The 14,798-nt window shown below is 37.5% G+C and overlaps 1 protein-coding gene across 8 annotated transcripts in view; it reads left to right on the forward strand.

Moving 5' to 3' along the window:
• The window catches only part of SUCLG2 (succinate-CoA ligase GDP-forming subunit beta), a 296,723-nt gene that overhangs the window by 268,792 nt on the left and 13,133 nt on the right, over nt 1-14,798 (forward strand). For 6 of the 8 annotated variants that reach the window (XM_086366915.1, XM_086366917.1, XM_086366911.1 and 3 more), the window contains one exon: nt 3,034-4,124. The exons of the other annotated variants lie outside the window; for them this stretch is intronic. In XM_086366915.1, coding sequence (XP_086223041.1) covers nt 3,034-3,149 — 116 coding nt within the window. In that variant the 3' untranslated portion in view covers nt 3,150-4,124. Of the gene's footprint in view, nt 1-3,033; nt 4,125-14,798 lie in introns of those variants that run through there. 8 annotated transcript variants of the gene reach the window in all.

Genomic DNA, 14,798 nt, shown 5'->3' on the forward strand with positions numbered 1-14,798 from the left:
TGCAGCTCTTTATGGGTTGTTGGAATGAACGCCTCAGTTCCTTGGTGCCTGCTGGCTAGAGGCTGCCCTGAGTCCTTTGCATTGTGAGTTTCCCCATGGGGCAGCCCATAGCCCATAGCATGGCAGTTGGTTTCATTAGAGTGAACAAACAGAAAATCAGAGGAAGCAAGACCACAGTGATGGACTTAGTCTCAGAAGTGACCTTCCATCACTTTTGCTATATTCTTCTCCTTTAGAGGCAGGCCACTGCTCCAGCCTGTACTCAAGGGGCATGAACACCAAGAAGTCTCAGTCAGTCATCTGAGAACCATTTTAGAAGCTGCCACCCACACTTAACACAATAGCGTGTTAATTAAAGTAATGCTTGTGACATATGTATACCTATGGCTAATTCATGTTGATGCATGGCAGAAATCAACACAATATTGTAAAGAAATTATCCTTCAATGAAAATAAATGAATTTTTTATAAAAATGTAATGCTCACTCCTATAACAACAGATATGTTCAGAGGCAATATAGTAGGGGTTTCGTTCTGATTCATATGAAGTCAGAGAGGGTGAGGAGCTGGGTGCTTGGCTCTGCAGAGTTACCCAAACATGGATTTTAAGGTAGTCATTGTCATCTGAAAAAAAGCTGCCATCTAATATTTTTCTGGTTGGCAACATTTCAGAAGGCAGACAAGGAAAACAGAGGGAATACAGAGAGTAAAAGTGGAAGAAACTTCACGGGCATGTGTTTCATTGCTATTCACAGTGTATTGACCAGGACTCAGTCACACAACCCCCCTCCCCCACCTGGAACAGGGCCTGGGAATTGCAGTTCCTCTTTGGCAGCTCTTTCCCAACAGTAGCTCCCCGCTGTAGCAGAGGAGCATGGAGCTTTGGTAAACAACCAGCCACGACCGCCACAGAGACTGCCATTTACAGAATGCTTTCACACCTATTATTTCATTTTGTTCTCATGGCGACCTATGCTACCAGCATTACTTTCCTCATTTTAAAGGTAGGAAAACAGACTAGTATGCCTTTAGGACATAATTAGAACAGGATTCAAGTACCATCTCTGCCTCTTTCAACCCGTGTGACTGTAGAGAAGTTTTTTAACCTCTCTGTGCCTCAGTTATCTCGTCTGTGAAATAGGTACAACTGGACCTATCCAAATTCATTGTAAAGTTTTCATGGGTCACATGTAAATCCCTTAGCACTGTACCTGACATATGCTTAATCAATATTCATTGTGAGGAAAATGATCACAGTATTATGTCTGAAGATAAAGAAGTTGATGCTCAAAAGATTTAAATGATTTATCCAAAACTACAATTAATACATGACAGAGTCAGAATGGGAGTCTAGGGATTTTAAGTAACAACTTCCCTATGTTTTAAGTTCTTGTTTGTCATGGAGTCCATTCATCAGATTCCTGTGTAAGGCGGCCCCGAGTCAGCCTTGAGCCAAGGACACAGTGTCCAGTGTCCCCTTCAACACTGCTTTGGTGGACCTAGCGTGCCAGGAGAATCAGTACTATACCGCCTTCTCGGCTCAATTGTTCCTCCTTAATTCTTGCCTTTGCCTTTGGTATGAAACATGCTGACCAAGCATCTCCTTTTTATTTGTACTCTGAGGTCCTCCAAGGCCTATATTTCAAGGTCTTTGTTTATAAATAGGCTCTGTCTTACTAACTAGATAAAAGCACTGGAGATGATGTAAGATGAGATATTTCATTAGACACTTAAATTTTATCACATTTCTCCCAGGAGCTTATTCACATTGAAAAGAACGGAGTGGTGTTTTGCATGTTAAATAGTCACCGAAGAACACAATTAGGTGGGGTGGTTTGGCCTGCATATGCTACAGATCCACCAGAAATGGCCAAGAGATGTCATTAGAGGTTACAGTGCTCATTTTCATGGCATCTGCCATTTTTGTTAGGTAGAATGAGGATGAAGCATAAAGGGACACTTTGAATACTGTCACTGTCTCCAGGCAGTGGATTCGAGCCAGTGAGCAGATTCTCTAACTTCAGATCTCAGATTAGCTCATGACTCAGACCTTTTGTTTCAAGAGATTAAGACAAAGGACTTCTGGAATGAGCCAAAACTACATTAAATTCACTTGAGTGTGTGGATTACCAGCAGCAATTTTAGCTTTTATCAGGAAAAAAATGTCCATTAGTCTCTTGAAAATCCTTTCATCTTTTTTTGTAGCTGGACTATCACTTGATACAGATTTTGTCACATCATCTTTCCTGTCTGTGATATTGATTAGAATCTGTTTTTTAATTTTCTTCCTAGTGAAAAGCTATAAGTAGATTCATCCTGAGCATCTTCCTGTGTTACTGCCATACTCCATATCATTCTAACACCCTGACTTACCATTCTCTTGCTCATTTTTGTGTGCACAAGGTTTTCTTCTTTATATTCCATATTCAGACTATCCAATCAAAAGATACGTCTATTTCAGAAGATTTTCCTCTTTCAAACTAGTTGAACAAGTGGTTGTTAATCTTTGTTCATGATCTTCTAAAAACCTCATTATTTCAGTTTTTTTAATGCCAGAGAAAATAGAGACAATATCTTTTTAATGCCAGGCATTTGAATTAAAAAGAGGAAAAAAATAAATTTGTCATCTAAATATATCTGAATAGCCAGGTCTGGATCATAAAAAATGACCTGAGTTGTAATAAAATGGTGTTAGAAGATCAGGCGGTCTTCCCAGGTGGTAAAGCACCCATCTGCCAATGCAGGAGATGCAAGAGATGCAGGTTTGATCCCTGAGTCAAGAAGATCCCCTGGAGGAGGACATGGCAACCCACTCCAGTATTCTTGCCTGGAGAATCCCATGGACAGAGGAGCGTGGTGGGCTACAGTCCATGGGGTCACAAAGAGTCAGACATGACTAAAGCAACTTAGCATGCACGGATGTACAGGAGACTCAGGCATCTCACGACTTCAGGTTGTATGAAACTTCCTGGGGCACCCACCACCTTCAGTTCCATCTCAGTGACTGTACAACATCCCCCCACTCCCTTCCAGGAACCAACGTCCACGAGGCCCAGAACATTCTCAGTAACAGCGGACTCCCCATCACTTCAGCTGTCGACCTGGAGGATGCAGCCAAGAAAGCTGTTGCCAGTGTGGCTAAGAAGTGATGCCTTGCCCTGATCCCTTGGAAGAAGTGCACTTACCCATAAAAAGGGATGGTTCTCTCACCACTGTGAAGAAAATGGTTATTCCATTGGGGAAAAAGGTGGGGTGGGAAAGGGGAAGAGTAAGAATTTCAAGTTTTTTGTTTAAAAATATTTAAATCTGTATTTTTTGAATAAGATATCTAGACAGCTTAATTTCCCTTATAGCCTTTATTAATTTAATGACCTGCATTCGCATAATTTTCTGTCATAGTGAGTCAGCTCACCATTGTTTTGCCAATTTGGGGGAGCGGTCTACAAGGCCAAACAGTGTGTGTGTATACAGCATTTGAGATCAGGCCCTGGTTCATTTGCAGCCATTTTGGTGAACATTTGTATTGTGTTTAAAAAAAAAAAATGCATGCTGTAAAAAAAAAAAAAGTCAGACAAGATTACATTGAACAGATTTGCCATCAAAAAGGTGCAGCTAAGACACTGAAACAAGTAGCTGTTATAAACTGCAAGAGTTTTTACTATTTTGAATTCCAACATGTTTAGAAAATCCATGAAATATATTTTACAATGGAAGATTCATAATTAATACCACATACATGTATCCTACCATTTGCCTTAATATTGAATATGCTGTTTACCTCATACTAAAAATGAAGCCAGAAGCCTTATTTGTGATTTTGGAGTAGAAGTTTCTCTTTTAACATCAGAACTGAAGATTGATTCTTATGGAAATCTCTGATTGAGTCATTTCAAGATGAGACAACACTGAAATCAAATTATGCTGTGAGTGTCACTGTCTTTTCTCCCTTCCTATTTCCCCCCTGAATCTACCACCTGGGAAAATGTAATTGAGAGAATGTGGCTTTTTTGCATAGTGTCCATTTTTGTGGTGAGAAAGAATGTGATTTAGGTTTGTGTTAAAATTTTGGTAAATTTTTATCTGTATGTAAATTTGAATAAAATCCTCTGTTTTATAAACTCTAAGATCTGTGTATTTCTCATTTTAATCTATTTTACTCATCAATTTTTTTTTCTTTTACTAAGATACTAGTGTCTTAGGCAGTATAGCCAGAGATAAAAAATTTGGGTTGTCCCAGGGTTATCCCAGTTCTACTCAACTTTTTCAGTGACTGTATCTGTTAGGAGATTACTTAATCAAAGGGTGAAAATTTTATACACCCTGAAAGCCCAGGTAAGTGCCACAAATATCTGACAGTTAAAATATGGCCTTAGTTCACGTAGCATTGTAGGAAATATTCAGACATAATCTCCTCCCACTTATGTGGCTCAGGTTCCAACATTAGCTGCTTTCCTCTCAACGTACAAATGTGTCATAGACCATACTTTTTTTAACCAGTTTTACGTTGTTCTCAAAAGCTTCATATCTGGACAGAAGCACCATTGTTTTATAGATCTGTGTTTATCATGGAGGAAGAACTCATTTTATAGATCGGTTGTACATCCTTTATTAATTGTTACACAGTACATGAAAAATATTAACAGTGTCTTTTTAAGTGTGTTTTGATTTTGATAGCTTTACTAGTCAGTATTGTAAAAGAAATAATGTATTTCTATCAATTAGACAAAAACTACATATTTGAATCCTTTACCCTTTGTTAAGGCTTGTATTAATCTGGCTGTGTATATGGATATTTCTAATCAATACAGTTTGGAGGAGGGGGTAAAGAAATGAAATCATTCGTGTGACTATTTTGTTAAATAACAACAAAGAGCCCTTTGTTTTCAAAGACGTGGGAAGCTATATTTTCTTGGAAGCTCGAAGTATTGAGTTGATGTGGTTTGCATAGTATCCCTGGTGCTGAACACAGTACAGTTTCCATGTATTTTTATGGAGTGAATTACTGGTATGTGTTAAGGCATAGCCACACAGACGGAGGGTACACAGGAGAATTGGGGACAATTGGTGGTGTGGATCTGAAGCCTATATATTACCTACTCCAGTGTGTCCTGTATTTCTGACCGTCTGATGTCCCCTTCAAGTCTTCAGCTGTACTATATGTAAGGGTGAAAAATAATTTCCTTTAAATCTGATCAGTATTTGTTATACATGGCCCTATCCTAAACAAGAATATCTATGAAAGGAAGTGAGAGTCTAAATACAGTACTCAAAGAAGCTTAAAGAGTAATATACACTTTTTACCCAAACTGCTTTGCATGTAAGATTTTAATGGGTTTGCTAGTCTATCCTGTCAGTCTCGTAGAACTAGCATCAAATTTAGAGGGGATTGAAGTCCTGACCTTTCCACTTACCAACATTCACTTCTTTGGGTTGAACAACCTCTTGTATTTGTATAAGCTCTTTTGCAGTGGCAAAAAACCAACTCAAGCTTAAGAAAAAAGGTTGAGAGGGGGAGGATGGTTTTGTTCTTGTAATTACAAAAGGCAGACATTTTCAGCTACAGTTAAGGCTAGATCCAGAAACTCAGAGCCTCAGAATGTGAACTCCGCATCTCAGAGATGCTAGTCTGTATTGGTTTCATTCTCAGATGGGCCATTTCCACAAGGTGGCAAAATGGCTGCTGGCCATCCCAGGTAGATATTCTCAGAAGTTTGCATCTGTAAGAAAGAAAGAATGGGGCAGGGGGCAAGAAAGAGTAAAGGATGAAAGGAAGGGAAGGGAGGAGGGAGGGAGAAGGAAAAGGGAAGGAAGGAAGGAAGGTTGGTTCTCTCCTGGCAATTCTAAGAAATATCTCAGAATTTAGATGATGATTTTAGGTCAGAAACTTACCTCTGAACCAGTCCTCTGGTCAAGAGTTTACAGGGCTCTGATGAGTCCTCTCTGGGTTAAATCCCCACTTGTTGGCCTGATAACAAGACCACCCTCATTCAAACTACCAGAGCTAAGAGTAAGAGAAGGAAGGGGTAATTCCATAAGAAACCTGGGGATCTAATAAGAAGAAAGTGTTTCCTGGAAAGGAAAAAAAAAAGATTACCACACTCATCATCCATAGAGCAATGATGTTGAACAAGTTGTTCTATAAGGACTCTTCCAACTCTGAAATATCATGATTTTATTTTATTAATTTCTCATCATTTCTTGGCAGTCCATTCTTAACCTATGCATACAAGTTACCAGGTTTTTTTAATAGATGCTGCTTGAGTCATCTAAATATTTGACCTTGATTTATTTGTCTAGAACAGTAATGGGAACTTAAGAAGTAATGGCATTGAGGCTCTTAGCTCAATTTTGGTTTTCTATTTAAGATTTAATTCAACTCATGAAATAGTAAAATAGGTAGGAAACTTTGAATGACCATATTAGATCTGTGAATCATTGAATTTGTTATTTTACAGTTTATATACTATGACCATCCTTCTCAGTTTGCTATCAGTATGAAAATAAAGGTATTGTCCTAAAGAATTATATAATTTATATTCAATGTCTTAATAAAAATGAGAAGAAAAAATGTTTTGACATTTCCGAATTAAACATTTAAAACTGATTATTTGTAGGATACAGTGTATGTTCAAATAAAGGAAAAAAAGTCATATAATCATGGTAAAAAATACTGTGAAGAAGAGCAGGAAAAGCTATGTTCTTCCGTGTCCTTCTACATATGAAGTTGGCAAATGTAGGCCTGACAGACTATATAGTTTTATTGACACAACATTTATTTACATTTTGTGGTGGTTTTCATGCAACACCAGCAGAATTAAGTAACTATGATAGAAAATTCATGGCCCTAGATCATTTACTCTGGACCTTTACAGAAAAAGTTTGTTAACCCCTTCTCTGTATTAAAAAAAAAAAATTACAATATTATCCTCACAATGACAGCCCAGATTATTGTTTCTAAATCTGGGAAAGACAGATTTAGGCATTAAAATGAAACAAATAAATAGAAAATAGGATCTCTGACCTTTGCATTTTAAACCCAATGAAAATTGATTTGTCTACAAAAGGACATTTGCCAATGAACACCTTTTTAACTATGTTACTTTGTTTCTTTCCATCACCCCAAGAAGTGTCTGCACATAGCTAGGTGTGCTTCTGAAATACACTATTCTTAACTACTTACAGGTGTGTTGGAATAACATCAAATCATGGCTATGAATTTTGAACTCCCAAAGAACTGTACCTATTGAGTCATACTCAAAATGGTCCTTGCTAATTTTTGTGCGTAATTTAATTTTGGGGTCCTGGGAAGATAGTAAGAAAGCAAAGAAAAATTATTTCAGTGCACCTGATCTCTGCAATGTTGCTGTAAAGGCATTATTACATTTTATCTTGAGGAACAGTAGCATAGTGAGATAAAGTTGCTCTGCTAAAGTTACAGAGTTAGTGGCAAGAATTTAGGCTTCTGGTTTTCATTGAGTTCTATCACTTCTAGTGCATCATTGTTCAGTAGAACTTCTGTGATGATGGTTATGGTAAGTATTGGTGCTAGCCAGTATATGGCTACTAGCCACATGAGGCTATTAAGCACTGAAAACTTAATTTTAAAGATTACTTAATTTCGATAATAGTCTTAGTAGACACCTGAAACTTCCCTAGCCTTCCAGTGGTTAAGACTCCATGCTTCCAATGCAGGGGGTGGTGGTTGTTTCCCTGATCGGGAACTAAAATCCCACATGCCATATGGCAAAAAAAAAAATTTAGCCACTTGTTGCTGGTAGCTACCATTTTGGACAGCATAGCCCTTCAGTCTAAATCTAGTGGGTTTTTATGCATTACTTTGACGTCAGAGGATCTCACATTGATTGAGTGCTTACTGTGTTCCAGAAACTTTACAAATGTTGCCTTAATTAATCTTCTTAGCATCTCTGTGAATCTTTCATTCCTCTATTACAGAGGAAATGTTTTACAGGTGATATATATCTCAGGGAAGGTATAATATGACCAAGAACACAGAATTAATATTTGACCGGTGAGAATTCAACTCTGATCTTCTGAGTCCAAAACTAGTGCCTTTTTGTTTAAATCTGTCGGAGCCTAAATTCAGTACAGTTTTGCTGCTGATGGTGATGGATAATTGGAAAGAATGTTGGAGGCAAAGATATTTAGCAAGCTGAATACTTGAGTGTTTTGCCCTTTAGTGTACCCCCTGCCCTGGGAAGGAAAATTTAAAAGCTGAAAGATTGTCCTCTGCAGTTGGACAGGTTGTATATATTATAATGGGAATGGCACGTTTCCATACCCACATAGTAAAGTCTAAGATAGGGGCCACTTTCTGGGACTTAATTCCAAGTGCTTTCTTGTTAATACACTGCCTTCTCTAATACACAGAATGATGACAAAGCAAGACAACAGGCAGAGGGATAGAAGAGGTAAAAGCTGAGACAGTGTTACCATAGCAGTAGGAGAAAATTTAGTTAAATGTATCATTATTCTTCTGGACAATTTAGATCCATAACTCTTGTCTCATGTCTTGATATTCAAAATAGGCCAGCAGTAGTTCTCAGGTACATTATGCCAAATTCCACAAATCCAAAATTAATTAGATTTTATATGTTAACTGTGAGAAAATACATTTTTTTCTTGTTCTTCCATTATGTGCACAGGAAGTATGTGGAGGCATTTTTTTTTTTTTTTTAACTGGGAGCCCTTTTAGCCCTTTTCTAGCTAGAGGAGAAAGAAATGAAATAGAATCATTATCTAGCAGTCATTTAGAGATCTGTTCTCAGAGATCAGACAGAGACTTGTATGGACTACAAGATTTGGAGGTTCTTATTTGGAGTTTAAGTTATATTTTAATGTTGAATATTCATGTACTCTAAATCCTTGTAATTATTTTTCCTCAAAAAAATAATTTTTGACTTTGTATTGAGTATAATCTACAAACAAAGACAAGTTGAATATATTAAAATAAAATAACTTAAACTATTTGCAGAAAGTTTTTCCAGAGAGTGCTAACAACCCAAATGTCTATCAGCTTATGACTGGATAAATGAAATGGTGTATATCCATATTCATCAATAAAAAGAATGAAGTACAGGAATGCTACAGTATGGATGAACTGGAAACCTCAAAAAATTTAATGAACCTCCATTAAACCAAATGAAGGAATACAGTCACAAAGGCCACATATCATGTGATCCCACTTTTAGAAAATGTCCACAGTACATAAATGTAAAGAAATAGCATGTAGATTAGTGTTTGCCAGAACTAGAGAGGAGAGGAGAATGGGGAGTGACTCCTAATGGGTTTTCATTTGGGATGGCAAAAATGTTGTGAAATGAGATAGTTATGGTGGTTACACAACTTGAATATACTGAATACCAATAAACTGTATACTTTTCAGTGATAAATTTTATACTATATGAATTCTCAATAAAGCTATTCTAGATTCAGGATGGATAGATGCATAGATAGGTAGGAGGACTTGTATTAGGAGTTGCATGTGTTAATAAAGGCATAAGTTGGGTTTTATTTCCTGCTCTTCATTTATATTATCTCATGGACACAATCAGGTGACCTTTGAGACAGTGATCATTTTGTACATGTGTTCATGGGAAGAATAGTTAGTAACCTTTCTTTCTGGATTTCAAAGAAACAGCTATTACTTTCTGAAAAACATTTCATCCTTTACTTTAAAAGTCATTTTTTCCTACCTTCAACACTTTGTCTTAAACATTTAAGTCTATTTTATAAATTGCCCCCAGTTTTATATAGTTGCTTTAATAATTGCCTTTTAAAGATGCCTTTTTACACATTAATAAGAATCCTTTACATTTCTGTTAAGTTTTTAGAATATTGTAGTTTGTGTGTACATGACATTTATAAGCTTTCAGATATTGCATGTGAATTTCAAAAAGAAAATAATAAATTGAATACATTTGAAATACATTAAATTGCATTTTATAGTTTTAATTTTTTTTTTACAAAAGTCCAATTATATTAACAAGCAAATAAACAAGGTTGGCAAGAATATAGGGAGGTAGATACACCCCTTTCATGTGCAATTGTTTTGTAATCAGTAAAACCTTTCTGGAGGGCAGTTTTTTAGTAAGGCTCAACGGCCGTAAAAATGTTCATAGTTAAGGGGCAAGTGGCCAGCATGATGGAGTAGGAATAACCTGAGCTCACCTCCTCCCACCTGAATTGTAACTATTTAAAGAGCAACTATTGATAAGAACAACCTGAAGACTAGCAGAAAAAATCCTTCACAACTAAAGATATAAAGAAATAACCACAGTGAGTTGGGTAGGAGGGGCGGAGTCTTGGTCAAAACCCACACCTCAGGTAAGTAACTCCCAAACAGGAGGATAATCACAACTGTAGAGATTCTCCCTAAGTAACAGTGGGTCCAAGCCCCACATTAGGCTCCCCACCCCAGGAATTCTATACCAGAAGAGCCCCCAGAACACCTTGCTTTGAAGACCAGTGGGACTTAATTTACTTTCAGGAGAGCTAGAGGACTATAGGAAACAGATTCTGCTCTTTAAGTTTGCACCCAGAATCTCACAGTCTTCTAGACCCAGAACAGGAAGCAATAATTTGGTTGAGCCAGGTCAGATGCACTAGCTGATCTTGGATATTCCTGGAGAGGGAGGAGGCAACTGGGACTCATCCTGAGGACATAAATGCTGGGCATTGCCATTTTGAGGAGCTCATTCTACCATGGGAACACTGATGCTGTGTGAGTTGCATTTTGGAGTACTCCCTCTGGCTTATTAGCCCTGAGATCTGATATCCCTCACTATCCAGTCAACTGGAGCTTCCCCAAGATAAGCAGCTAGTCGTGTGGGGTCGCAGCTCCAACCCCACTGGCATGACATCAACTTCAGGATCCCTGCAGCACTGTAGCCAATTAGATCACAACCCAGCCCACTCATGAAAGGGCTGTCATCAAACTTGGAACTCCTGGGCCCCAGTTCTGCCCACTATCAGGCCAACACTACCTCCAGGATCCACAGATCTGCAGACAGCCACTCTAAGACCGGGCTCCACTCACTAGCAGGACAGCACCAGGACTGGGACTTCTGAGTCATGCAGCCAGCCATTCCATAACCCAGCATCATCCACCAGTAGCCAGCAACATTCACACTAGGCTGGAGTTGGCAGCCCACTGGGTCAGGACCAGCCACACCTATCAGAGTGCCCATAGTAGTCAACCCTATCATAACAGAAGGGCCTACACAGCCCACACTCCTAGAGCATATACTGGATATTTTTAAACACTAAATTAAAAAGATATATGCACCCTTATATTCAATGCAGCATTATTTACAGTAGCCAAGATATAGAAGCAGCATACGTGCACATCAATAGATGAACAGATAAAGATGTTATATACACACAATGGAATAGTACTCAGCCACTAAAAGAATGAAATACTGCCATTTGCAACAACATGGATGGACCTAGACAGTATTGTGCTCATTGAAATAAGTCAAGCAAAGTAAGACAAATACTGTATAATTTATATGTGGAATCTAAACAAAACAAATATAACGTCATAGATACACTTGATTGCCAGAGGGATGGGGTGATTGGAAGAGAGCAGCAAGTGAGGGAGATTAAGAGGTACAAACTTTAAGTTAAAAAATGAGTCATAGGCTGGGAGGGATTGGGGGCAAGAGGAGAAGGGGACAACAGAGGATGAGATGGCTGGATGGCATCACCGACTCGATGGACACGAGTTTGAGTGAACTCCGGGAGTTGATGATGGACAGGGAGGCCTGGCTTGCTATGATTCATGGGGTGACAAAGAGTCAGACACGACCGAGCAACTGAACTGAACTGAGGTATGAAATAAAATATGTGATGAATATAGTCAATAATTAAGTAATATCATCATTTGGTGACAGATGACACCTAGATTTATCATCATACTCATTTTGAAATGTTTAGAAATATGGAATCACAATGTTGTGTACCAGGAATTTAACATAGTGTTGTAATTCAAAACCATTAAAACAAATTCATAGAAAAAGACATTAGATTTGTGGTTATTAGAGGCAAGGGTTAGAAGTAGGAGGAATTGGATGACAATAGTCAAAAGGTACAAACTTCCAGTCACAAGATAAATATTAGGAATGTAGTATATAACATACAACATAACTAGTATAATTAATCATGGTGTATGTTATACATGAAACTTGTTAAAGAGTGAATTCAAAGGTTTTCATCACAAGAAAGCACTATTTTTTCTATTTCCTTTGTATCTATATGAGATGATAAATATTCACTAAATTCCTTACAGTAATCATTCATGATGCATGTTACTAAAATCATTATGCTGTACACCTTAAATTTACACAGTGCTGCATTCAGTTGTATCTCAGTAAAACTGAAAATGTCAAATATAAAAATATTTCTTAATGCTCATAATTTTACCTCTTCAGAGTTTGGAAATGACTGCTCTGTGGCAACAGGTGAATCAGAAAGAGGGAAAACTGGCTTGATCTGACTGAAGCAATGGCTGGAAGCTCTGTGCTAAAAGCAGGAATGATTTGATGCCAAAGAATATTTTTCCTCACCATCACTGAGGAAACATGAATGGTAACTGCACACACTACTAATTACATCAAGATGACACTGGCCCAGTGGAACAGTTTCCATCTGCTCCCCTAGAATTTTCACCACTGGCACACAGACTGAGGAAAGGAGTTGAATATCACCTTGTAGGTCTCAGACAGGTAGGCAGCTGAACTGTGATAAGGTGGACAGTGACTCAAAGAGGATTGGCACATACTGTTTCATAACAAAGACAATAACAAAGAGATCAACTGTGTCAATCATGAGCAAGAAAATGAAGAACATATGTCCTATTATAACTGACAACTGACCTCTTCTGGAAAAACATAAAACATATTACTCAAGATAGAGAAAACAAATTCTTGATAGAGCTTCATTATATGGAAGACCCTAAGAAGAATATTCAGTTAATAAACAAAAACATGCTCATAATGACATACAGAGAAAAAGAAGCTACGGACACCAAGAGAGGACCAGAACAACACTATTCAAGAACTAATAAATAAGTCACAAAGTTCAATAAGTCTTAAGTATATTACAGTGCACAGGAGACCCCACACTCACAATGAGGAGTTTTCCAGCCCAAATGTCGTTAGAGTCAAAGTTGAAAAGCCCTCATTTAGCTGCATTTGTTAACATAACTATAGTAAATGTGGGTTATTTGTATCATTAAAGATACTGAAAGAAAAAATACTAAAGGAGAGAAAAGCTGAAACACTGACTTAAATGAAGGATTGTATGATACTTAAATGAAGGATTGTATGATTCACAATGAATGCAAAGGGGAAAATAAAGAAATTAAAGCACTTAGGAAAAGATAACAAAGCCAGGAATAATACAATATAAGGAAAATTGGTGGCAGTGAAAAAGGGATACCAGCAACTGAAAATGAAGGTTAATTTAAAGATATTGATAGAAGAAAATCTCATTGAAAAGAATGTAGAATTGTGCCTCAACCATGAAAAGAACAGTATACTCCAGGAAATATCAGTAACAAAAATTTAATTTTAAAGCCCAAATTTCTCAACTTTGAGAGCAGAGAATCTTTCACTGCCTAAACATGCAAATGAGAATATACAAGAGAAAAGCAATCATACTGGACTTATATTTCTCTTTATAACCAACTTTTAATATCAAAAGACATGAAACAAAATCTGTAAAATTCTTAGGGAAAGAAAATGTCACCCAAAAATATCTTAGCCAACTAAGTGAGCACTTTTGTCATGTTACTGTCTGTGAAAATATTAGGAATAACTTCAAAATCTAAGTACAGGTAATTGAGCAAATAAACTATATAGTTTCCAACTGGTGGAATACTATGCAACCATTAAGAATGATGAAGTAGATACGGGCTTATTTGTGAAAAAGTGTTCCTGATACACATTATAGTAGTTGGACATAATAGATACCTACAGGACATTTCATCCAAAAGCATCAGAATACACATTCTTTTAAAGTGCACATGGTATGTTCTCCAGGATAGTTCATTTTCTAGGCTATAAAAGAAATTTCAACAAATTTAAGAGGAAAGACATTATATCATTTCTGACCATCAAGGTATGAAATGAGAAATCAATTACAGAAATAAAGATAAAGACAAACACACGTAGACTAAATAGCGTGCTAATTAAAAAATCCTGGGTCAGTGAGGAACTGAAAAAGGAAATCAGAATATATCTCAGTCAGTCAGTCAGTTCAGTTGCTCAGTCGTGTCCGACTCTTTGCAACCCCATGAATCACAGCGCACCAGGCCTCCCTGTCCATCACCAACTCCCGGAATTCACTCAAACTCATGTCCATTGAGTCAGTGATGCCATCCAGCCATCTCATCCTCTGTCGTCCCCTTCTCCTGCCCCCAATCCCTCCCAGCATCAGGGTCTTTTCCAATGAGTCAACTCTTCGCAAGACAAATGCAAATAAAAACATAACCATCCAAAAGTCTGCGGGACATAGCAAAAGCAGTTCTTGGAAGTTAATAGTGATACAGGCATACCTCAAGAAAAAAAGAACAAAAAATTCTCAAACAACCTATTTTCTAACAGAATTAGATAAAGAAGAACAAACAAAGCACAAAGTAAGAAAAAGGAAAAAATTAAGATCAGAGTAAAGAAATAAAATGGAAACCACCCCCACCCCCACCCCCCACCCCCGCCAAATAAAAAGCTAGCTGAAAAGATCAATGAAACCAAAAACTGGTTTTTTGAAAAGATAATCAA

The sequence above is a fragment of the Bos grunniens genome, chromosome 22, assembly GCF_055505025.1.
Source record: "Bos grunniens cultivar Pamir isolate PY7600 chromosome 22, Bosgru_T2T1.0, whole genome shotgun sequence".
Lineage (NCBI taxonomy): Eukaryota > Metazoa > Chordata > Mammalia > Artiodactyla > Bovidae > Bos > Bos grunniens.